The sequence below is a fragment of the Daucus carota genome, chromosome 3, assembly GCF_001625215.2.
Source record: "Daucus carota subsp. sativus chromosome 3, DH1 v3.0, whole genome shotgun sequence".
Taxonomy (NCBI): domain Eukaryota; kingdom Viridiplantae; phylum Streptophyta; class Magnoliopsida; order Apiales; family Apiaceae; genus Daucus; species Daucus carota.
Window position 1 is genome coordinate 52,159,752 of NC_030383.2, and position 26,645 is coordinate 52,186,396.

The 26,645-nt window shown below is 33.9% G+C and overlaps 2 protein-coding genes and 1 pseudogene across 3 annotated transcripts; 1 reads left to right on the forward strand and 2 right to left on the reverse strand.

The window, feature by feature from the left end:
- Nucleotides 1-2,434: 2,434 nt before the first annotated feature.
- LOC108212664 (calcium and calcium/calmodulin-dependent serine/threonine-protein kinase-like) lies at nt 2,435-13,774 on the forward strand (annotated as a pseudogene).
- A 1,713-nt stretch (nt 13,775-15,487) lies between these two features.
- LOC108215070 (uncharacterized) lies at nt 15,488-17,406 on the reverse strand. Of its 2 annotated transcripts, none has more exons than XM_017387403.2 (4): nt 16,744-17,406; nt 16,416-16,643; nt 16,259-16,310; nt 15,488-15,910 (listed from the first exon to the last, which is right to left on the reverse strand). In XM_017387403.2, the coding sequence occupies exons 2-4, from the start codon at nt 16,553-16,555 to the stop codon at nt 15,716-15,718; spliced, it is 387 nt and encodes a 128-aa protein (XP_017242892.1). In that variant the 5' UTR covers nt 16,556-16,643; nt 16,744-17,406; the 3' UTR covers nt 15,488-15,715. The 2 variants fall into 2 exon arrangements, with proteins under 2 accessions (XP_017242892.1, XP_017242891.1); XM_017387402.2 differs by having other exon boundaries at nt 16,416-16,664.
- Nucleotides 17,407-17,534: 128 nt separating this feature from the next.
- On the reverse strand, nt 17,535-20,255 carry LOC108215068 (CSC1-like protein At4g35870). The gene has a single exon (XM_017387401.2). The coding sequence runs from the start codon at nt 20,068-20,070 to the stop codon at nt 17,587-17,589; it is 2,484 nt and encodes an 827-aa protein (XP_017242890.1). The 5' UTR covers nt 20,071-20,255; the 3' UTR covers nt 17,535-17,586.
- Between the last annotated feature and the right edge of the window lie 6,390 nt (nt 20,256-26,645).

A 26,645-nucleotide genomic window follows, 5' to 3' on the forward strand; every position in this document is an offset into this window, starting at 1 on the left:
ATTATGCTTATATGAAGTTCAATTGTAATGCTACTATGTTCAGATGTAGGTCGGATTATTTGCGATATGATTGTAATATTGTTTAGATTAAAGAATTTATATATTTTATGTGTTAAGCGATCTAAAAACAAAACGATCATTTGTTTAGCTTGTTTTGTATTTCTGTAATTGACAGTTCGAAGGTTTGTCTCGGCTGAGTTTCAGTGGAATGAATTTTTCGCTTTTAGTCAAAAAAACCTCTGTCACAACTAAAATTTAAACCAATCATATTTAGAGATAGCATCTAAATTTCAGAAAAATTGTAGTTATTTTTATAAAATTTAATTTCAGACCAGTCATATTTATTCTTTCAATATCTTTTTAAAAAAAATTCTAATCAATCATATTTATTTTTTCACTATCTTTTTCATAATATTTTTTAAACTAATCATATTCATTAATTGAGTTTCTTTTTTGAAGAAGTATAACCATCCTCCGGTTGACCAATCAATAAATTCTAATTTATTTTTAACCAATCAAGATTACCACCAAAATTTTAGACTAATCCTATTAATTCTTTCGCAACTAAATTTTAGATCAATCATGTAAATTTTTCCAAAACTAAATTTTTATATCATTCATATGACTGAAAAAAAATAAAATTAGACCATTCGTATTAGGAAACAACAACTAAAATTCTAGCGAACACTCCAAATTTTAGTTATGTGTAAATTAGTTAACCAATCAATAAATTTTGAATTAGTTTTAATCAATCACAATCCATGGCTAAACTTTTGATCAACCATATTTATTATTTGACTTTATTTTTCAAAAGTATTACTCCCAACGTCCCAATATATATATATATATATATATATATATATGTGTGTGTGTGTGACTTGTGACTTTTGATTAGTCAAATTGACTTTATTTTGATTGAATTTATATATATTCTCTCTGTTTTTTAATATATGACGTTTGAGTTTTTGGCACAAATTTTTAAGTGCTTTGACCCGGTAGTTAAATGTATTATTTTTGAAATTTTTTTTTCTGAATAAAAATATGTAATCAAAATTTTAATTTACAAAAAAAATCAGTTAAAAATAATAAGTTTTACTACCTGGTCAACCCACCTAAAGATACGTGCACAAATCATAAGTGTCATATAAAAAAACAGAGGGAGTATTATATACTTGAAATTTTCTTTTGAAAAAATATCATCAAAAATTAATCTAGTCTATTTTAATATGTAATTCTCTATTTACTAACATAATAATTAATTTTTATTTAATAATTGATCAAAAATTAGTTAATATGATTTTTCAAAAAGAATATGTAAATTGGAACGGACGGATGGAGTATATGAATTTATGAGATTTAGCATTTTTTTAAACAATAATCGGCTGAATCATAAATATTTACCGTGCATATCTCCACGTGATTATTACAATATCATAACTAAAAACTGAAGCTAATCATAAACAGTTGCCATGTAAATCACGACGCCATTAATCACGTAAGTTATACATTTTGCACACAATCAAGGAAAATCATAAAAACTCGGTGCAACTCCGGACAGCTTTCACTTGTTAGATTTTTATAATCCTCTCTTCTTGGTTTCATTAGAGCAACTCCAATGCACCCATTCCTTATCTATATTTGATCTACATGGACAAGATTTGAGGATTGAGAACAAAAACAGCTCCTCCAACGTAACTCCCTATCCCCTATTAATTTTATAGGGAATCAAATAGGGAACACCGTTGAAGCAAAATAGCTTTTTATCCCCAATATTTTAGGTATCCATTAATATATAATATTTTTTTAGGGGTTGAAAATAAGGAATTGCATTGGGCTTGCTCTTAGATTCATCCAAGATTTTCAAGAATGAGTTTGCCACTCAAATGGAGCAGTGTTAAGGATTGTGCTTCTACTCTTTATGCATGCAAATTTCAGTTAGGTACACAAAAGAGATATTCATATTTCAATGTGAGTCGAATTCCGAAATTCAATAAAAATAATTCTTGATTCATAATTCTAGTTTATTTTTTATTTTTTTAGCCCGGGCCTTGATTCTGCTTCTGCCAGCGCATACGCATTCAAAAAATATGACCAGAAAGTTGTAAATTGTAATAAAAAAGTTTTTGTTTTTTTATAATTCTTGAATCTTTGTTGCTTAGTTGAGGAATATTTTTTTGACGAAAAGCGAAGAATTTAATGAATATGTGTACGAATATTTTTACGGTATCTTCTTGAATTTCAGATTCGATTGCTGAGTTGTGTAATATGCATATTCTGTAATGCATGTTTCTTTTGTGCTAAATACTTGAATACTACATAATTGCCTATTCCCTCTGTTATGCTATGATTTTGTTCCTTATTTCTCGTATTTCTTTCTACTCATAGATTTTGTTTCAAATAGTATTTGTGTTGTGATTTGCTAGACGAGAGCGCCATGATATCTACTAAGCCAGACCGCGAGAGAAACAATTCGAGAGAGAAGAAAAGCAGAACAAAGATTGAGGATACAGAACAACCCTCGATTGCAGACAAGGACTATATCGTCTTCAAATTTAATGGAAAGGGAGGGATTGATCTGGTGGAAGAGAAGTCGCCTCCACGGAATCAGGACCCTGCTGGGAAGAATCGTAATCAGAAGGTGCAGTTCATTAGTAGGTTCTTTTTTTTTTTGTTAGTATATTTGTTAAGTTCTTTTCGTTTGTCTGAATTTTTGATTTTTAAATTTTTCCTTGGGGTTCGAAGAAGGCTGTGTTTGATGAATGTTCTGAGAGCTTGCAATTCAAAGTGGGCGAGGATGGGGGGATGATTTCGGATAATGAGGTAAATGCTAGTTGAGGTGTTATTTTTAATCAGTTTTTGATGCAAGAACAGTACTCATTTGAAATATATAGATGTTTGTCTATGTAATTCGTTAGCTTTTTTTTCTTTCTGCAATTTGATTAAATAAAAATGGTCACTCTTGACCGAAAAGAACATGTGTGAAGGGAGAGCCTAATATCAGTTCTTCAATTGATAATCTTATTATTGTTATTGGAATCTCATTTTAATCCTTTTGGTGACGGTTCATGATGCTATCATCGATATAGGATATTGACTACTTGATCGTGATATGGATATCCAATTTTGATGATTTAAACAATGACACACCATAAAAAATTAATTTCACATATAGAAACACCTATATAATTCTCATCACCACCGTGAATTCTCTATCCTATATAAACTTCTCCAAATCTCTTTTTTTCTCCTATTGTAATTTTCAATATTGACAAGTCTCCTGAAGCATAAGCACAATGTAAAATGTGAAACACGATAATATATAGAAGATAATAATAATAATAATAATAGTATTGAATAGATGAAAAATATCTGACTTTGATGCGAACATCTAATTTTCATGACTTAAGTCATGGTATGAAAAAACATTGTGAAAATATGAAATTAACATGCACATGTCAACCATCTAACTTTACAAATATAAACACCTATATAAATTTGATCATTATCATATATTCTTTGCTATGTCTATTCTCCGATAATAATTTTCGATGTTAAAGAATTTGAGATGTGCATCGAAGCACTGTAGAGTATAAGCGCAATGCGTTTGTAAATTGAAACGAGGTGGAGCATAAGCACAATGCGCAACATGAATCTCTTGAAGCGAGGGGGAGCATAAGCGCAATGCGCAACTGAATCTCTCTGATTTATAGATATATAATATTTATAAATAGTGAGTGTGCGAAGGCGAGTGATTGGGAAGATTTGAGACATCATAAATTTCTCGATATCATGATTATCTTCAAAAGATTTATTGAGCCTTTTGTACAATTGACTCAAAATCTTTTGAAAATTTCGGGGTTTGATTTTTTTTTAAAATTATTAAACTAGAAAGTGATTTTGTTTTTCTTATATTTATTATGTTCTATATAAATTAGTACATATTATTAATATATATTCTATAGTTTGAGAATATTGACACCTTTGGTTAGCACCCTTTTCTAAGATGCTCTTGGGACCTCACTATACATGAAATATTTAACCTATTATGTATTAAACGTTTGTTTGCTTTCTTTACCCAACCTATGTTTCTTGCAGGTTGACGAGAGTAGTGTTCAGTCAAGTAAGAAGTTGCCTTTGAGCGAGGTGAAAGGTGGGGGTGATGATACCGACGTTATAATTGAGGTGAAGGAGAGCACACCACAAAAAACATTGTCGGAGTCAACTCGCTCTGATAGTAGTGCAGGTTCCTTTGCTTTCCCGGTGTAAGCACCTGTACTTATTTTTTTCACCGGCTTCATCTAAATGTTCATGTTATCTCAATAGTAATTATATATCAGATTTTCTAGTGTGTGTCTATGAGCGCACACTAACAACCACTTTTTAGTTAGGTGGTGGATTTTTTATTGGCCCTCATCTCATTAATAATGATGGCCTCTACATGCACAAAAATCTCCATCAATGAGAACCATCCACCTAAATAAAAAGTAGTTGTTAGTGTGTGCTCACGTGCACACACCAGAAAGACCCATTATATATTTATCACAAATGTACCTACATTTGCAGTGTGAACATGGAAATGAATGGCAGTCCAGAGCGGATGCCGAAGTACAATGAACATAAAAAGATAGAGAGGATTCTTAGGTTTCCATGTTGCAAATTCTAGGAGCTTCACCAGATCATCTCGTAGCATGTTCCAAGCAAAAGACTTGAATGAATGCACGAGTCCGATGAGAAAACATTACTGAAATTACTTGCGGTTGTTTTGTATGTTGCTGTATGAATTGCCTTTTACATAGGATCGCCAACTGATGAGATAGTTATAAAATACATTTGCAATATATGTATGACATTCTGTAACTGATCAGTTAAAGATTTGAGACTATATAAGGATTAATTTTTGCCGTTTAATGTGAAAGGTTTATACAGCTGCGTACTAAGGAGATTTGTACAAGATATACATGAGCTTTCAACACCAAAAATAATTTTCCAGACTGTAATTACAGAGTTCATCTTGATGATATTGTATTTACATCAATCAACATTTCATGGCCATAATTTTGGTGACTTGCACTACAACATAGTGCCTGTTTGACAACATCCGTGTTACGAAAATAAGTCCTTATTTTTTTAAGAAAATGTATTTTTTATAAATATTTTAGATATAAATCTTAAAGAGGTTTTTCATACTGGTTATTTGACAAAAAATAAAGGCTTATTTCAGAAAAATGTAGAGTTTTATGTACTTTTCTATAGAAATAAGTCATTATAACTGGAAAAATAAATTTAGTCAAAAGGCCCCATAATACTGTCAGACATTGAAGCTTGTCAGAGAAAAACCTGGAGAGTCCTTGTAGTACTTATTGGAGGTATTGGAGAAAAACCTGGAGAGTCATTGAAACTGCCCCTGCTTTCTGGTTCTAGATAATTAAAACGCAGAAGCACAGTAAAAATGCAAGCGAAGTTGTCAAACGAATGTGTGTACATCGTCGGATCCTTATATCGCTATATAGGGGCAGAACAGCGGAGAAACTTTGTTGGAACAAGATTACCAGCTCATTTAGCAGTGTCATGACTATGATTCTATGTTTTTAGAATATTTTATTTATATATATTTTTATTAAATTGTGTTAAAGGAAAAATTTACTCCAACCGGGTAGAAATTAAATCCTGGGTCCGTCCCTGGACCGCACTCTGCTCTCCCAGGAAGAGCATTTTTACTACTAGCACTACTTGATCCTCCTCCCGATTAAAAGTTTTGGCCTTTAGGTGTTGTTTTCTTTGTCAGGGTATTACTGCTGTTTTAGAGTAAAATTTTGATATATTCTGTTTTCAAAAACTGTTTTCGCTAGTTGTCGCTAAGCAAAGCTAATCTATTTTCGCTGAGGTCCCTAAAGCTAAGGAACCTAAGCTCATAGTAAAAGCCGCAACAAACTAGTAGACTCAAGGTATGTTATTTAAGAATAGGAGAGTTATGGATCACGTTTATCTCATAAGTTTGTTTCAAGTTATAACAAGAAACAACTCTGCATATCAAATTGGTATTATATTAGAATCCACAAGTACGTACATTATACAGCAAACCTCACTAATTCACTTACAAAATCAAAGTGACATACTATACAATAAACAAACACTTACAATAATTATTACATCACAAGTTAGCTTCAGATGAGCACTACAATTTCAAGGATTACAAAAAATATTATCATCCCAAATTAAACACGGACATTTAGATTTATCAATCCTGATTGATCACCGACTTTTAGAACATATATAGGTTTACAGTCTCTCGCCTCATCCTAATGTCATTCATTTATACGATGTTTGTGAAGATCCTGCTGGAGTCCACCTCATACTTGAGCTTTGCTCTGGTGGCGAGTTATTTGACAGGATTGTGGCTCGGTCAAAGTACACTGAGGTTGAAGCAGCTGCTGTGGTTCGCCAGATTGCAGCTGGATTAGCAGCGCTTCATCGAGCCAATATAGTTCATAGAGATTTGAAGCCTGAGAATTGTCTTTTTTTGAACAATTCTAAAGGCTCTCCGCTGAAAATTATGGACTTTGGATTGAGCTCCGTGGAAGAGTTCACTGATCCTGTGGTCGCTTGGAGTGATTATTTATATCCTTCTCTCGGGGTATCCTCCTTTCACTGCACAATCAAATCGACAGAAGCAACAAATGATAATTGCAGTAAGTCCTTCCTACTTGAGCTGTTATCTACTGTTAATTCTCTAAAGCATGAACTTCCGTTACTCTGTGTTGGAAAATAGGGGTATAAGTCCCGTAAATAATATTTTGAGCATTATGTGTGAGATATGATGATATCTTTTTGATAATGGAAATTATTTTTTCCAAGTGGAATTTGGCTCAAATATTATGGCATAAATTAATTTGATTTTGTTTCAGATTAATTGATATGGTGTATATCTTGATATATTTAATCTGATTCTGTTTCAGATTATATATGGGATATAATAACTTGCAAATATTTATTTGATTTTGTTTCATATTATTTATGGAATAGTGTGGCGTGCAAGTTTTACACCGATTCTGTAATTAATGACGATTAATTATGAAAAAGAGTAGTGCACAAGTTTTTCTGCACCTATAAATACCCATATAGGTTTTAGGGTTTTGTATCATAAAACACATCCTCCTCCTCTCTCTCTCAATACCACAACCCTAAATCTCTCCGGTGATAGTTGTTTTGCTCGATTCAAGCTCGCCGAAGGTGCCGTTCTTGTTAACGACATCGCAATCCGTTTTATCCTGGGAAGCTTTCGTTCCGCACATACGGTGAGGAGGCGAATACGCTTTAAGGAGACAGTTTCGCACTGGACTCGGATTTTCTTAATATACTTCTATTTAATCTGTCTCCTTCATTCTTCTTCTGTTTCGCACACACAAACACATATATTGGTTTTTTGCACAGATTGTCTAACAATCTTAAAGCGTATCTATTTTTACATTTGTGACTAATCCGATTTGTTTTTGTTTTGTTTCTTCGAAACCGATTTAATGGAGAATATTAATGGAGCAATCCACACGAGCAGTACGGCTGTTGATCGCAACGCACTGGTTAATCTAGATGGGGGTCAGACACAGCAGTTGCAGGCTAACCCCAACGCACTGGTTAATCCAGATGGGGGTGTGCCACCTGTTTCTGGGGCAACGCTTTCGGGCTACAGTTCTGGGCCTACGCCTTCGGGCTACGGTTCTGGCCTACGCCTTCGGGCTACGGTTCTGGGCCTACGCCTCCGGGCTATTGTTCAGCGGGACATGTGACCTTTGGTCAGTTCAGTGTTCCACTTACACGGCAGGACATGTTCCTCTGTCGGTTGTGACTGTTGTGCATACAATGCCAGTTGCGCCCTTTGTGCCGCTTATGCCTCACGTGCCTACTGCTCACGCCGAAAGGCCAGAAAAGTTCAACGGAACGAACTTCAAACAGTGGCAGCAGAAGATGTTGTTCTACCTGACCACACTGAATTTGTCTCGCTGTCTGAGTGAAGAGACACCTATGCTCACTGCTGAGAGCGATACGCAGACGGTGGTTGCAGTTGATGCATGGAAGCACTTCGACTATATCTGCCGGAATTATGTGCTGAATGGTTTGGCTGACTCGTTGTATATTGTGTATAGCTCGAAGCCAACAGTTAAGGCCGCATGGGAGTCACTTGACCATAAGTATAAAAACAAGGACGCTAGCGCTAAGAAGTGGATTGTTGGCCACTTTCTTAATTTTTTAAGATGGTTAAAAATGATTATGGACTTGAATAATCACTGGGTGAACTGTTGTTCACACTGAGTGTATTCGGCAACTGCAAATTACTCGCTTTATTTTAATGAAGTAGCTGCAAGCTTGCATCGTGCTTTAATGAGCAAAAGAAAACGATTTTGATCAAGTTAGAATATCACTGAATATGAAAATATTAGTCGTTTTGGACACTAATCATATTAAATAAGATATCCTGAAAGGAAATAACTAGATTTCCTATTAGTTCTAGAATGTATGAAACATTCTTAAGAATGATGAAGTTGTGGGGGTATCTTGACGAGGAAATTGTAGAATTTTCTACGAGTTTTAGAATGTAAAAAACATTCTTAAATATTATTAAAATGTGGGGGTATCCAGAAGATGTCTTGATACCATTACCTGTAAAGGTAAAAGGAGATCCAAAATAATTGAGATATTTTGGATGGATATAGACAATGGTTGTGTCTGATTACATCCTGCAAATTTTGGAGTCTAAGGGTACTTTGATAAGAATTGTGCATTTTTGTAGATCCATAATTAATCCAAGTGAGCTTGTAAGCTCTCGGATAAATATGAGATTGAGTAAAAGACTTGAGATATACATATGATGGTCTCGAATGTCCCTGCTCAATGGAGAACCTCAAAGCTTGTAGGAAGCTATGTGTTCCTCTAGTAATTCTTTGATGAAAGAATAAATTAAGGGGAGAATTGACTAAAGTTGAGAAGTCAATGAGTCAAAATTTTCTGACATGCACGCTAGAAAATAGACTGTGGTATTGTACGGATAATTTAAACTCTCTATATCCTCTATGGGGAAAAGGGTGTTAAAGAATGGAAAGAGTGGTTCAATTTTGTTGAATCATATCTAAAATTATGTGGATCTTCTTGTGAAGATGCCATTAGGACCCAAGTGAATTTTTTAAAAATAGGTATGTGGGTTAAAAGAATATACAAGGTCAGACTGACAGTTTGGTTTACAGTCAAAGTGAAGACCTGATATTCTTTGAGATATATTCTTGATTTATGAGAATAAGGTTCATTAAGATTATACTTAAAAATTGTCGCTTTGCGAAATTGAGAAGTAAATCAAATGAACATGGAGACAGTCTTTCTAAATAGAGATTTAAATAAATCTACGTGAGACAACATGAGGGTTTGTTGCTAAGGCAAGTGTAGAAAGACTATGATCAGGTGAAATATTTTGTAAATCAAAATAGACACACAAACAGTGGCATGCGGAATTTGATATTGCTATGATAAGCAATGGCTTCAAATTAAATGACTTAATTTTCCATTTTGAGGACGCTCAAATTTGGTAAATAGATGATGTGTATTACCAGTTTGGTGACGCTTAAACTTGGTAATAAGGCAAATTGAAATTGCTAATTTTGGGACGCTAAAAATTGGTAATATCAATATAACGAATTGAAGACTCTGATAATTGGTAAAATGATTACCAAAATGTGAAATATGCCAATGTTGAGATGTTAATTTGATAGATAATCAATAGATTGACATATGAGTTTACGCCATTTACGAATGAAATGGTAGTCGTATGTAATTACGCGCGAATGATCTGATCATTACTAAAAGTAATAAAGAAAGGATCATCTCGAGAAATTTTAATGAGACTTGAAGTTTTAATTTTTATAATTAAAAACTTAAAAACTCTATTCAGTCTAGGACACAAGTCAGACGATGATGACTTGAATCTTGAGACGGTCGCTTAATTGATTTCTAATTTGATTAGAATCAGCTGGTATGAATTTTGTATGAATCCTAGTACAATGAGATGATCTCTCAATGATCGATTGGAAGTCTATTGTACTTATGAAATTCGTACAAAATTAGACATGGACTACACAGTTGGTAAACTGAGTAGATGCACGAGTATAGTGGAAATTGGTCACAGGAAGTGATTGTTTTGAAATTAAGTTTATGTCATGTACTCATGAGTTGGGGCTGCTTTGCAAGATGTATCTAATTGTACTATATGGACATAGTATTAAAATTAGATGTTTGACTTTAATAAATTAAAAGTCATTGGTGAGTATAATTCACACAGGTAGACAACCATATCATAGAAATCCTAAAATAGACGGATTTAATATAGCTCAATTCATGATGGAATATGAAACTATTGCCTAAGGAGCTGATCATTGGAAAGCAATCATTAGGGTACTAGGTGCCTAAAGGGAACTCGAGACTATGGACTGCACTATGGAGGATACCCAGCAGTATTAGAATGATATACTGACGCGATCTGGATATCTAGCAAAAAGGCACTAAAGTCTACGAGTGGCTACATGTTTACACTAGCTGGAGCGACAATATCATGGAAATCCTCCAAACAAACGGTAATAACTCACTCCACAATGAAAGCTGAGTTTGTGGCTTTAGATAAATGCGCCGAAGAGGCTGAATATCTACGCCAATTTCTTGAGGATATTCCAAGATGGTCAAGGCCTGTGACTGCAATAGGGATACACAATGATAGTCAATTCGCTATTGGCAGAGCACAGAGCACAATGTATAATGGGAAGTCCCGTCACATACAACGGCCACATAGTTCCATTATTACAATTAATCTCAACCGAAATTATCACTATTGACTATATACCGTCAAAGGATAATATTGCGGATCCGCTAACCAAAGGGTTATCAACAGAAGTGGTTGAGAAATCATCGAGAGGAATGGGTCTTAAGCCTATTGCTTAACGGCATCATGGTGGACACCCAACCATTGCTGACTGGAGATCCCAAGAACTTGGTTCAATGGGACAACTAAATCATGATGACCAAATCACTGTGGGGGTAACCCCTGGCCTGTTCCTATGATGAAGAAACAGTGAAACCTTTTAATGATCTTTGGTGAATACATGGAGTGGTACACGCATGGAATTCAGTTGAGTAAACGCGGGTTACTCTATAAGATAAATATCACCTATGTAGGAGAAAAGTGGGGCCGCTTCAAAGGAGAATTGCGAGGCACAATTCTTTAGAAACTCCCGCAGAACCAGGACGATGTTCCATGGCCAAAATGGACATACTCATGAGAGCTGAACGAGTCAGAAAGGGTATAGTGATAAGTATATCATCGTTTACACAAACGGTCGAACAGTTCAAGGACAAGCACGTTTACTGTCTACCAGTAAAGTCGGTATACTTACTCAAGCGAAGGTTCAAAGAGCATTTTCTACCAATCGTATGCTATATCTGGTCGAAGAAAACTATCACCAAGTCAAAGCCTGTGTCTGTCTGTCTGTCTGTCAGGTGTGTGCTACTACTAAGATCACCAATCTCACCCATGTGGGGGATTGTTGGAAAATATGGGTATAAGTCCCGTATTGGTAAATAATATTTTGAGCATTATGTGTGAGATATGATGATATCTTTTTTATAATGGAAATTATTTTTTCCAAGTGGAATTTGGCTCAAATATTATGGCATAAATTAATTTGATTTTGTTTCAGATTAATTGATATGGTGTATATCTTGATATATTTAATCTGATTCTGTTTCAGATTATATATGGGATATAATAACTTGCAAATATTTATTTGATTCTGTTTCATATTATTTATGGAATAGTGTGGCATGCAAGTTTTACACCGATTCTGTAATTAATGACGATTAATTATGGAAAAAAATAGTTCACAAGTTTTTCTGCACCTATAAATGCCCATATAGGTTTAAGGGTTTTGTATCATAAAACACATCCCCCTCCTCTCTCTCTCAATACCACAACCCTAAATCTCTCCGGTGATAGTTGTCTTGCTCGATTCAAGCTCGCCGAAGGTGCCGTTCTTGTTAACGACATCGCAATCCGTTTTATCCTGGGAAGCTTTCGTTCCACACATACGGTGAGGAGGCGAATACGCTTTAAGGGGACAGTTTCGCACTGGACTCGGATTTTCTTCATATCCTTCTGTTTAATCTGTCTCCCTCATTCTTCTTCTATTTCGCACACACAAACACATATATTGGTTTTTTGCACAGATTGTCTAACACTCTGTTCTTAAAGTGGAATCACATTTTAAGACATTTGATAATATTTAGGTTTAGGACAAGGAATTTTTTCATCTCCCTAGAGCGGATTTCTGTGTGATTTCTATGAATACATGCAGGGAGAGTTCAGCTTTTATGAAAAGACATGGAAGAACATATCATCATCTACAAAGGATTTAATTTCTAATCTACGAGCCGTTGATCCTCAACAACGACCCACTGCAGAGAGGTAAGCTGCTACTAAGTTCATTAAGCTTAATAGTATCTGTTACATTAGAAAATAAATAATGAAGGAGATAATTGTTTTGGTTCTTCAGCACTCTTGGGTCATTGGAGATTCGGCTCATGAAGGAGATATTGATCCGGAGATTGTCACACGTCTGCATAGGTTTAATGCACGTCGCAAGCTGCGTGCAGCTGAAATAGCTAGCATGTGGAGTAGCACCGTATTTCTGAGGACAAAAAGGCTAAAAACTTTAGTAGGTACTTATGACCTCAAGCCTGATGAACTTGAAAATCTCAATCTACATTTCAGGAAAATGTAAGTACCAATTCATATAGTATAGATGTTGATTCTTTTATTGACACATAATCATCATATAAGTTCTACTTACAACCTCTCTGTGGAGTTGCAGATGTGCAGATGGCGAGAATGCCACACTGTCCGAGTTTGAGCAGGTTCTGAAAGCTATGAAAATGTCATCACTAATTCCTCTGGCACCACGGATATATGATCTATTTGACAACAATCGTGATGGTACCGTAGTCATGAGAGAGATACTTTGTGGATTTTCTAGTTTAAGGAACTCCCAGGGAGATGAGGCGCTTCGTCTTTGCTTTCAGGTATGCAACAATACCTTTCCTGTCCTGAAAAAGAGCAACAATTTCTCAACTCAATTAATCATGAGTATTGCAACCGACAACGTAAATGCTGATTTAAAACTCTCATTTTGCCAATTTCAGATGTATGATACCGATGGATTTGGTTGCATTAGTAAAGACGAAGTGGCTTCAATGCTGAGAGTAAGAGCCTGTCTGGCAAAATTTACTTATCAAATTTAAGGGCTTATTTTTTCAAACAAAACATGCAATTTCTTATAATATTTTTGGATATAAATGTTAAACAGGGATTTCATATTAGTTATTTAACAAAAAAGTAAGAGCTTATTTCAGATAAAAAGTAGAATTTTATGTACTTTTTCCCAGAAATAAGCCCTTTATTTATGAAAAATAAGTTTAGTCAAACGGCCTCTGAGTCCTGTTGCCTTTTGGTTTTATGATCGACAAATAGTATACTATCGGAAAAACATAAGATATGTGCTTAAATTTGCAGGCTTTGCCTGATGAATGCCTCCCATTAGATATCACAGAACAGGGAAAACTTGACGAAATATTTGATGTCATGGATGCCAACAACGACGGAAAGGTTACTTTCGACGAGTTTAAAGCAGCCATGAAAAGAGATAGTTCTTTGCAGGATGTAGTTTTATCATCCCTCCGTCCAGCTTAATTTTGTTATGTCCTGTTCTCGTCTTCTAAATTTATATGTTGAGGTTTATTTGTTCCAATCATAATATTTTGAAAGAGCATTAATATTTTATTTCTATTTATAAATTTGTTGCATCAGAATCATCAAGTGCTGATGATAAAATGAATAAAAATCTCATCACTGGGGAGCCTTAACATAAGTTATATAAGAAAGCATATATGCAGAGTATTGTCATTTTGACGAGTGGTTGAGTACTCCCTCCATCCCAAATTAGATGGCCCCGTTGACTTTGGGCACACAATTTAAGGTTCATTGACCGCATAGATACGTGATTTATTTTTAAAATTTTATTTTTGCAAATAAAAATTAAAATATGAAATTTTCATTTATAAAAGAAAAAATAAATTTCGGAAGTAGACGGTCAATGCACCTAAAGTTACGTGCTCAAAGTCAACGGCAACATCTAATTTGGGATGGAGGTAGTATTATACTAGGCACAAAGTCAGGGCCGGCCTTGAGCACAATGGAAGAGAGACAGTTTGTTTGGAAAAATTTGGCTTTAGGGATCTTGATATTTCTTTGTTTAGGTAATTAAATATATAGTCTGGCTGTTGTATACGATTTCATCTCTCATCTTTTGTATCCCGGCTGCAGGCACACCACAGTCTAAAATTTGATTTGTTCTGGGAATAAATGACAGACTTCCGACACAAGCTGCTGCTGCTGCTGCTTCAGTATCTAGATTATTCTGGAGTCGCCGGGACTTGTCTAGCATGTTTTGCATATGAAGAGGCTGTGCTTTGGTTGGGCTTGACCTGTTGCTGTTGTGTAATGTCAATGGACGATGCAGATGTCATGCCTATTTCCCGTTCCGTCCAAATATTTACATTTGAGTTGGCCACCGACAGGTTGAATACGCTAGACGAATTTGGAAAATTATATCTAAATTTTCAAGATTGGAAAGGAAAAATTTATATACATCCAAATCAATTACAATGACATAATAAAAAATATTGTTTTAAAATTTAATCAATTCAAATGCATGTAAATATATAACTACATAAATTTATCATTATAAAGTATATATATTTTTTGGTTCCTCTCGTATAATGGTGTTCTAGGCGTTCACCTTCATCGCCTTACTCAAGGGTCAGTCATGTGCACGGAGATTATTAAATAAGTAAAGTAAAAGTGGGAAAAAAAAACAAGAAGAAAGAAAAGTGAGGATAGTGGTGGAATGGTTGATATTTTATGTATAAAATAAGTATAACTGACAAAAGTAGCACGAGTAGTCGATATTTATATTATAAAATTTTAAGATATTTGATAAGTTTTGAAATGTAGAGAATTGCATAGGACGTTTAAACCGTAAAAAAATGATGGGGCGGACAAATTACGAGTTATTGGCAGAATGGTTCTTGTCGCAGATAGTATAACCTATTTATAACTTTAGTTTGTTCCCTGAAATTACCTACTCCCTCCGTCCCCCTGAGTAGTATACATTGGGGGACGGGGACGCGGCACGGACTTTAATGCTCCTGTAAAATGTAGTTGTGTAATTTATTTTTAAAAATTTCTTTTTCTGAATTAAAATTTGAATGTTATATTTTTATTCAGAAAAAAAAATCTCAAAAATAAGTTACAGAACTATGTTTTATAAGAGCATTGAAATGCGTGTCGAGCAGTTGAAAAGAAACGTATACAATTAAATGGGACAGAGGGAGTAGTAAAAAAATGGATTTTTAATGTTAATGATGCGGATAATTTTTATTATTTTTCAGGATGAACTGAAGTTACAGTCAACAACTTGCAAAATTCACATTATTTACAGAGATACAATTTCACTCCTAAAAATAATGCTATTTACACTTAAAGACTGAAAGTCATGCAAGTATAAAGAGGCTTGATACTAGTTCTGCTACAAAATATCCTCATTATATAGGATTTCGAGGACCAAGTGGATTATGCTGGAGAGGCAGAGGCAAAACCAAATTTATCAGAAAGATTCCTTCTTGGAGCTGCTAATGGCAAGAAGGGTTCCATCTGATGAACGAATTGCACGTCATGGACTAATGGATTATCTGTTCTGCTAGGAGGTGAGCCTGTGTAACATGTTGGTGAGCATCCTGAGCATATAATTTCGCGCCCCTCTGCTGTCTGCATACAAATGCATCCATTTTATACATACACAAACAAGAGATTTTTACATGCAAATGGATATTATTATTGTAATTTCTCATGTGTACTCCTATCTTATGCTTTCCCGGGGGAGAGCCTGGAGTAGGGAGTATGGGATGTAGTTGCGTTCTTGATTCTCAAAGGTATTTGTTCTTGTTAATGCAACTGTTAGACACTTAGGCACTTAAAATCATGTAAACCAGTAGCGCTAAATGCTGCTGATAATGCTTCGTGAATTTAGTGTACTCTGTACTCATGGATCGAATTTCATGCTGTCAATCTTTCCATGTGAATGAACTTTGTATATCTGGATAGTAAACTTTTTACCTTTTCAGCAATCACACCGAGAATTCCAGATCTGTAATCAGGATTCAGCTGGCTGAAATTAGTAGAAAGAGAGAATAATTGAATCAGAACTATGTACTTACTAAGTGCATGAACTATATATACAAGAATTATTGCTGTACTGATAAAAATAATGAACCTGTGTTTGCTGCATTTGAGCGGCTTGAGAAGTTCAGGAACAGCTGATCCAAGGCGACGAGGCTTAGGGCAAACAGGGTGATTATGACTCCCAAACCGCAGCTTGGATGTCTCTGAACTCGTATCGGCTAAATGTTGCATTTAACTCCTTTGAATATATTCCCCTCTCCAGATGAAAAGTAAATCAAGGCCACAAGTGCTGAACTTGTGACTGATGTATTCACTCCTCCTGTCCAGTTATACCTTAAAACTTGGACCAAAATAGCAAGTGTTGATCTAAACATTAGCAACAACATATATTAGCGAGAGCAAGAGAGAGATGAAAGTACCAGATGTTGATGAGTGGAACCACCACATTGAGACAAGCTTGGTGCTGCTAGAGTGAAGGGCACAGAGTAGTTGGATGCTTGGCTGAGAGTAGTTATAGGGGTTGGTCTTGACTAGTTGAATTAGTTCCACTTCCTCATTTTTCTCTATTTCTCATGTTGCCTATAATTCATTTGGTCCACCTATATTTTCCACCTCCTTGGCTGTTCTTAATACGTAGACTTAATTGTAATAAACATAATCAACTGTTCACATTAAAAAAAAAAATTGGACATTTTAAACACAGCATCTTCATATTATGTATTAATTACTAACACGTTAACACAAAACTTCAAAAACAATAAACATTTATATATAATATTGATTACCGATCAATTGACTGTTAAAAACTACAAAGGCCCGCAAGAGTTGGCTCAGTTGGTTAAAGAGGGGATTTGTATCCTCTTGGTCACAGGTTCGAATCCCAGAGGGAGGAGAATTTGTGATTATCTTAAGTGCGGGTAGCGGCTGCGAGTTCCTACGTTAAAAAAGAAGGAAAAACTACAGAGTATACACGATCCTTGGAGGGAAAGAGGGCAGGAGTAACATAACCAACGGGCAGGAAGCACAAGTAGGGATATGAGAAACCACAAACAAATATGAGAAACCACAAACAATGCTGCCTGCTAATGGTTCAGTCTTGTAGTACCTGATCTAGTAATTCTATAACTTCTATAACTTTAGCAAAACAATACATATGTTACTAGTTAGCATGCATACACAATTACACAGTAAATATTTCATAGATATAGTGTATGCATAAACCAACAACAAAAGGATTTTGTATAGATACAGGCTGCTCATAATCACAAGTTATATGTATCCCATTCAAATTTGGGTTGTGAGAAGACCTCATAATCTATTGGTCCTTCTACAATATTGTCAACAGTTTGCATGCCTTGCAATAGAGCGGGCTGGAAGCCATCATTATCAGAAGGCAAAATTTTATACATAACTAACAATCCTAGAGTGAAAATAGCTTGCAGCTTCGTGGAATCTCCTTTGACTGAAAAAAACAGGAGCATAGAAAGGAGGAACAAGTCGACACAGAAACGCATGATACTCAAGACAGTATCCATCAACCTCCCATCATTGCCAGCAGGAAAACCTTGCACTCTGTACACGAATAAAAAGTTGTACTTATCTACTACATACCTATATCCAAAGTAAATAGCCCCAACAGGAACCACAAGTGGAGCAAATGAGGAATATATCAAGGTCAAAGCAAATATCGTCAAATTGAATGCATAATATTGTGCAAAATCAAACGTCTGCTTTGGGACCGGTGAGGTTCTGCTAATTGGATATTCAGAAAGATCCTGCCCAGGTATATCAATTTCACTTGATCCAGAACCACCATTAACTGATCCCCCATTCCCAACTGCTGTGTTAAACATTCCATCATGCATAAGTGGCCTCTGAAGGCTTTCAGTATCCGAACTCTCCAGTGCATAGTCTTCACTGTTTTCGGGTACAAGCTGAAGCATGTCATTTTTTTGGAACTTTTGAATCTTCCTCTTAATCCAGGGTATTGGAGCTAGTAAATCGAAAGATATCCCCAAGAAAGTGCTTATTATTAAAAATGCAACAGACGAGAGACAGGATCTTGACAGGAAAGAAGCACTCATGTACTCCTCAATCCTTTTGCAATCTTCACCATCCAAGTAACACCTACCCATACTCAATATAGCACTTTCTAGAGATGATTCAACCAGTGCCCTAAGGAGGATAAGATTCACCAAAAAGAAACAAACCATCTTCAAAAGTGCAGCTCTCTGCTCCCCAGACACAGTAAGATGTCTCTCAAACTTGGAGAGATAATAGAGAGCAGAAGGGATCACGATATACATGCTCACAAATATAAGAACATTGGGCAAGAATTGGAAGAATAAGGTCGCAAGCCAGCTTGAGCTTTGAATCCAAGCAAACCAAATCTGAGCATTATCCATTGCTTCTGCATTAATAATACGCCCAGCACTCTTGATGGCAGTTATGACAGCTAGAGGAGAACTGAAGAACAGAAGCAATAACAACAAACATGTGTTGACAAACACTCTCCGCAATTTCAGGGAAAGCTTTGTGGAGCCCAGATGATTCCAATAAAGGTCAGTTGCCAACGGTGCTCGGTCAACTTTCCAATGATTCTTCTGCAACTGCAACTCCATAACAGAAAAAAACTTCCCAACCCTCCTCTTCTTCTCATTACGGAAGTCTTGAACAGCCTTGTTTGTAGTATACACATCTTTAAACACCACAAATGCAACTCCAGCACCCTTAGCCCTCCCTTCCTTGTAAGCTGCCATATCCATCTCCAAATCAGCTCTACGCTCTTGCAACTTCCTGAGTTTCTCTTCATTAGACAAACCCAACTCATCAACAAACCTGCCCCACAGATCTTTCACTCTCCTCCAGGAACCATGCAACCCATACTCACTCTCATAATAATCTTCACCCAAATCCCGCAACTCCATTTTCCTAACCAACTTAGAAATATCCTCCCTAACCTTGACCAATTCCGTAACCAAATCATCTAAAGCACACAAATCCATAGGCACAATAACCCGATAAACCTTCCCCGGATACTTATGCTGAAAATACTCAACAAAAGGAGTCTTGTCAAACCCCAAATTTTTAGGCACCCCTAGAACCATCACAGTAAAAATAGCAGTGGAGGAATTATTAACACCCGGATCACTAGGATTCCCATTACCGTCTCTAAACCTCGTGACTTTAAGCTTCCTCTCAATCAAATTAATAGCAAAATGAACAATAACAACAACAATAACAACAAAAACAAAATGCACCCACAACAAAGAAGAACCCTTGGTAATATGAGTAATAGTAGTTTTCGAGAACTGATCAGCCATCGGAGCATTTCCAGCATAGATATTAAGCGGAAGCAAAACCGAAACATCAAGAAAAGCAAGCGAAACGAGAAGAGCACAAGAACCACCTTCAATCAAGAGAAACTGAGCAGCATCAGCACCACAATGCAGGGAAATCTGACGCCCAGTAGCATGCCAAACAGCAAGAAGCTTGGAAGCGATAGCGGTTGGACCGGGTAAACGACGATGATCACTACGGAGCTTGAGGAGAACAAAGATGAGAATACAAGTGATTGTGCCGATAGCAGAGATGTTGATCAAGTACTGGATGTTACCGTACCACGCGAAATTGAAATCATCAGAATCATCGTTGGATGGTGAAATTGAATTCAGATTGAATTCAATTGGGGATGCTTTAGGTGGCTGGAATTGCATGATTAGTAATCTAGGGTTTGCGAATTTCATTGGGGTTTATAAGATTATGATTATGATTATGATGAGTTGGATTGGGGGAGGGAGCATTTGATTGAAATTAGGGTTTTAGATTTGGGGGAAATGGAGAATCTTGTTTGTGTATCTCATCGAAACAGCTGAGCAGATGCTGGCCTATGTAGATGATAGATACAGCCTGTGAATCTATTCGTCGTCGTCCTCAGGTTATTTAACTTGTATCCCTGTTCTCCTTATTTTAAAAATCAAATAAAAAATATTGATAAAAAAAAATATGTATTCAATTATTATAAATTTTCATTATATTGGTTTATTATAATTTTTTAAAAATGAGATTGTGAAATATGACAAATATTTGATCAAGAATTTCTACTATCTTGGAGAAAGACACATGAAACGCAAGATTATGAATATAAAAAAGAAATTTTTTAAAATAAAATTTTTCTATTTAAGAAAAGCTCGCGTATTTATATTCTCAAAATTTAGCTAATAAACTTTTGAACGGCTAAAATATATCGGACATATTTTATGGGAGAAAAGAATAAAAAATAATACACATAGATTAAAAAGGTTTCAATTTAAATTGAGAGGTGGTGAATATTAGTAGTGATAAGTGGTGGTGAAAGTCATGAAAAATGTTGATAATACTAATAGGAAATTCGTTATTATATGGGTGAAAATGATTATATATGTTGTATATATATGTATCTATATATTTATATTTGAGATATACGTGATATATAAGATAGATATTTGTGATGTACAAACTGATGATTTCTGTAGTTAAAAATAGTGCTTAAAAACTGGTCATAGAATGATTTTATTTTTTAGACTAATTTAGTTTGTATTGAAGTAATATAAATGACTTACGAAGCACCGGGAATCCTATCATAAAAATTAATATAAAAAAATATATATTATTAAAATAATAGAATCCTAATATTATTAGTGAAACTCTCAATAGAATTTTAATATTATTAATGTGACACTTAGTAGAATATCAAAAAAATAGTAGAATCTTAATGTATTTATTAAAATCTTTATCACATTAACAAAATTAAACTAAATTTTATATTATCCCTAGAACTCTTATTACAATATTGGTGAAATTGTTAAAAATCTCTAATACAAATGAAAACATATTAAAAATCTTAATTATGATTATATATAAATTTAATACATCAATTAGTAGAATTTTCATTAATGTATCACTATGATTTTACATTAAATTCCAATTTATGTTTAAAAATTACATAACAAAATAATATGATATATGACCAAAAGCATTCTAATATGTCAAATCTAAATCAGTGCTATCTAACGAAATTTGCTAGAGTGTATCATGGAACAATTTGTAGAATTTGATTTATTTGGATTTATTCAATTTTCTTTCTTAATTTCTCTCAAATGTATGTCCAATTCTACTTCACATAAATAGAGAACTCTGTAAGAAATTTTGTGCCCAAGAGTGAATCTTCACAATACATGAATTTGTTGAGACACACAAAAATATCAAGAAAACAAAAATGACAATATAAGAGAACACTTAAAAAGAATACATATAAGAACCCTTAAAAGGAACATTACACATATCGTACTCATGTATTGTATTATGTTCTTCATTACTCCCTGTGTTTCATAATACATGTCCACTTTTGAATAAATTACGCATATTAAGAAAAAGTTTTGAATAAATTACGCATATTAAGAAAAACTAACTTTTTAGCAAACATTCATTTATTATTATATTTATTACATTGACCAAGTATAATATGTGGAAGATATTTGATCTAGGAAATATCACATAAAAAGATGTGGTATAAACCTCATCTTGGAAATACAAATTTTGACTACATTTCATCGAAAATGAAAATAGACAAGTAATTTGAAACACTTTTTTGTCCTCAATAGTGGACATGTAGTATGAAACAGAGGGGGTATTATATAAGAGTTATCATCATAACACTCAACATAACATTAATAAAATGATACTTAATTTAGAAAAAACACATTATAAAATCATATTATATATATGAACGACTTACGAAGCACCTGATAATTTTTCTTATAAAATCTTAATGTAGTTAGGGAATCTTATAATAGAAATTAATATAAAATTAATATATTTATTATTAAAATAATAGAATCCTAATATTATTAGTGAAACACTCAATAGAATATTAAAATTATTAATGTGACACTTAGTAGAATATCAATGAAAAATTTAGTAGAATCTTAATGTATTTATTAAAAAAGTTGATCACATTAACAAAATTAAATTATATATTATATTATTACTAGAACTCTTATCACAATATTGGTTATATAATTTAAAATCTCTAATACAAAATAAAAACATATTAAAAATCTTGATTATGATTATATATAAATTTAATACATCAATTAGCGAAATTTTCGTTAATGCATCACTAAATTATACTCCCTCCGTCCCATTTTATGTGAGCTGGTTTGACTTTCACGGAGATTAAGAAAAAGGTAGTAAATGACATAATCAATAGGTTCATTCTATTATTAATATAAAATAATTTTATGCGATTATGAAAAAGATAGTAAATCTTTATAGGTTCATTCTTTTTGGGACGTCCCAAAAAGGAAATGAGGTCACATAAAATGGGACGGAGGGAGTATTAAATTCTAATTTATTTTTAGAAAACACAACAAAATCATATTAAAAATGGCTAAAAGCATTCTACAAAAATTAGGGTTATGCCAAATCTAAAACAGTGCTATCTAACGAAATTTACAAGAGTGTGTCATTGGCATTGAATTTGTTGAGACACACTAAAACATCAAGAAAATGAAGACGACAATATAACAGAACACTTAAAAAGAACAAATATAAGAACACCTAAAAAGACAGTTGACATATCATACGCACGCCTTATGTTCTTTATTCATAAAAGAATTCTGATCATAACACTCAACAAAATAAATGTAAACATCGACTCTGCAGACCACTTGGAGAATAGCGAGATTGCGAGGAGCCACAATAACATCAAAAACAGTACCGTCGAAGAAATTATGATGCATCAAAATATTAATATCACTCAGATTTCCAGAATAAAGATTCTACCGCAGCAGACTCCAATTGCTTTGATCTTGTCTAAATATACTCCCTCCGTCCCTTTTTACATGTCCACTTTGACTTTTGACCAGTCAAATTGACTTTATTTTGACTGAACTTTACATGTATCAGATAATTGAGAAAAATAATAAAAATTATATCAATAGAAAGTACATTTAGTGTATTTTAATACGCAACTTTCAGATTTTAAAAATAATGAGTAGATAATTTGTAATATTTAGTCAAAAATTGGTCAATTTGACTCCTCGAAATGCATAATGGACATGTAAAAGGGGACGGAGGGAGTACCATACTTGCAGACCTCCTCGACACCTATCAATTGATATATAATCATCAGACCCATTATTTCTCCTTTATTTCCCCCCCTCCCCCTCCCTTTTAGGGTGAAACTTCTAGTCATTATTTTGATACATATAATTATGTACCCAGATTCACAATCCCCACGCAAATCAAGAAAAGTTGAACTCGCATTCATAGAAAGATTCGATTTCATCATGAAGAACATTAAGCACAATATCTAAAGCAAAATTTGATTCTAACACAGAGCCGACTATTGAGGTGTGCAAACAGCCTAATAGGACAGGGTCCCAAATTTTTGAGGCCCCCAATTTTAAAAAAATTTCCTGATCTCCGCATGATATAAACAAAAGCCCGTCTATCATCCTAACTGCTCCAATCACATTACTCCTCTAAAGTCTCTCTTACTAATAAAAACTATTTAATATTTTTATTAGATTAATACACTTAATTATTTAATATGCAAATAAATTATCTATTTTTTTCAGTCAAGAATGTTATCTTTTTTAGATTTCGGGTTCATTTTAATAATAGTTAAAGAAAAAAATTGATTTTAGATAGAAATTTATTGAAATTTAAATTTGTGAACTTTTTAAATAATAGTTAAATTGAAAAATAATCTCTAAACTTATGACTTATAATATTTATTTGAGTATTAGTGTCGTTGTCTATATCGACTATATTTTGATTATTAATATTTTATTTTCTATAATTTTTATTTCTCTTCAACTATTTTTTTTAGAATATAAACAGATATTGATCTTAACACAAACATAAATTATTATTTTAAATTTTTTAGCACAGGCTCTCCGTTTTGTTTGAGCCGGGCCTGATTCAAGATTAATAACATGTGAGCCCTTAGACCAAATCCAATGCTAGATGCTATATATCTATTGCTATTGCTATAATATAGCACCAAAAAGTGTTTTTTGGTGCTAAAATAAAATTTGCACTCCAATGCTAAGTTCTATAACTTGTTTCAAATTTAACCAACTCATTAACTTTTACCTAACTTCTATATAGAACCAACTCTTTAACTTTTACCTAACTCATTAACTAGTTTCCAATTTCTATTTGTTGATGATGTGGCAACATGGATGGATCCATCCTTGGTTTCAAATATAGAACCAAGGATGCATCTATGCATGGATGCATACAAATATAGCACCCCTTTGGAGTTGAGTTTTTTTACTTTTGATGCTATAATATAGCAATAGAACCAATTATAGCATTGCATTGGAGTTGCTCTTATAAACCAAACATCCATGATATCTTGATAATCAAGCTTCAAAGCCAATTTCTTCTTCTTACTAACCCCCACCACAATAATAGATGAAAATGAGTGTTGTATATAAACAACTTACGAGGAGATGAAAGTGGGGGGTGAAAAAAAAGATGGTAGAAGCAGAGAAATTGATTTGCGGGTGGAAGCCACAAAGTAGATGGAGGGGATGTCTATTTTTGTCAAGATTGTGCCTAGTATTGCAATCTGTAGGAGATCTAGGGTTTCGCTCGGCCTTACGGTGGTGGTGGTGGTGTTAGGTTGGATCATGGAGGAGCCTTCGACGATATTTTCTTTTATTCTTCAAACTAGTGAAAAAAGCCGCACTTCGCGGCGGCATTATGATTTTTCTATAAATTTAGACAAAAAATTGTGAGTAGAAAAATTAACCGGAGAGTTTCTAGAGACGCGTTAAGAGTTCTACTTCTTAACTACTTGGAATTATATCTCTTCTACAATTACTATTTTTTAGCTACTTTACCTATTTTTTCTCAAAAAATCTGATAAAAAAAGAATTATATTATCTTTAGAATTCTTAAACCTTATTTTTTTGAATTATAATTATATTTTCTATCCGAAATTTAAGAAAAATCAGAAGACTGAATCGAACAATTCTAGAGACGCCCGCATCCTCCTTTATATATATATATTGATGATTGATTGATTATGTATACTGATGCTGTGATGCATGATGTTACCTTATTTGTAGAGAGTCTTGATTGATATTCCCACCTAATTAAGATATATTAAATATCTGCTTAAATATGGTATTAAAATGTCATAAATTTGGCATATTTTTTTATACAAATATATATTTGGTATAAAATATTTTATTACTATTGTTAATTATGGAAATAATTAATACCGTTGGATTAACCCATGTGATCAACGGCGGATAAGAGGGTTCCTTGATTTTCTCGCTAGTGTGATTTTCTTAGGATTGTACATATATAGGAGTACGATCCTTAGAACACCACACTAGCTAACAAAACATACAAACATACAAATCACTCCAGCCTAACATAAAATATAAGAGCATATAAAGGGCACATGCCCGATCAAAATAATTTTTTGTGAAATCTTATATGGTCGAAATTTTAATTATTGATTTGACTTGAAATGTATACTTGGTAAGTCTTGTGAGTAAATTATGAAAACAATTTCTGATTGAAACTAGCAAGAAGCTATCAAAAGATTCTTGATCAAGTACTTGAAGAGTATGTTGTATAAATGGGTGATTAGACAGACGTCTCTGCATCTTTTACTTATTAAGATGTAGGTATCGAAGTCGATACTAATAATAATAATTCAACTCAGGACACCTATTTTTGTGAAAACTGAAGTTGAGAATGTAAAATTTATGAATGTGTTGAAAGAAATAAAAATGAGTATGCAGCCTCAGATGCATCCAATCATAACGAGAGCTTTTTGATGAATCATGGTCTTTTGATGATCATATCTACTCCCTTCGTCTCTAAAAGCTTTTCTCATTTGATATGTCGGGACTGTTCATAACATGAGACAAATTACTCATTTACATCTAATCTAGAAGACTAAATATAGTCATGAGTGATCTTGTCGGATTCGTATTTATGAGTACTTTAATACGGTGAAATTTTTATATTTAATATTGATACAAAATTAAAGATATTAATGATCAAAAGTGTATGTTGGCAAGCGTGACAAAGAGAAACAGGAAAAGTATTAAGAGACAGAGGGAGTATCCTTTAAATTTTTCCACAATTTAAGTGGATTATTCACTATAAGATATTTTTTTTAAGTGCTTCATGGAGATGCAGCGAAGAAATATCATAGCTTATGCTCGGTTTGGCTCAGTCTCTTGATTTTCCTCTTCTATTGTATTTCCGAGACCTTTTGTAGCCAAGTTAATTTCGATATCCAATA

Coding starts and splice junctions, on each gene's coding strand:
- LOC108215068 (XM_017387401.2), bottom strand. CDS start 20,070: ATGAAATTCGCAAACCCTAGATTACTAATCATGCAATTCCAGCCACCT.
- LOC108215070 (XM_017387403.2), bottom strand. CDS start 16,555: ATGCAACATTTAGCCGATACGAGTTCAGAGACATCCAAGCTGCGGTTT. Junction 16,311..16,415: donor CTCAAATGCAGCAAACACAG/GTTCATTATTTT, acceptor TACTAATTTCAG/CCAGCTGAATCCTGATTACA. Junction 15,911..16,258: donor TCGGTGTGATTGCTGAAAAG/GTAAAAAGTTTA, acceptor ATTTGTATGCAG/ACAGCAGAGGGGCGCGAAAT.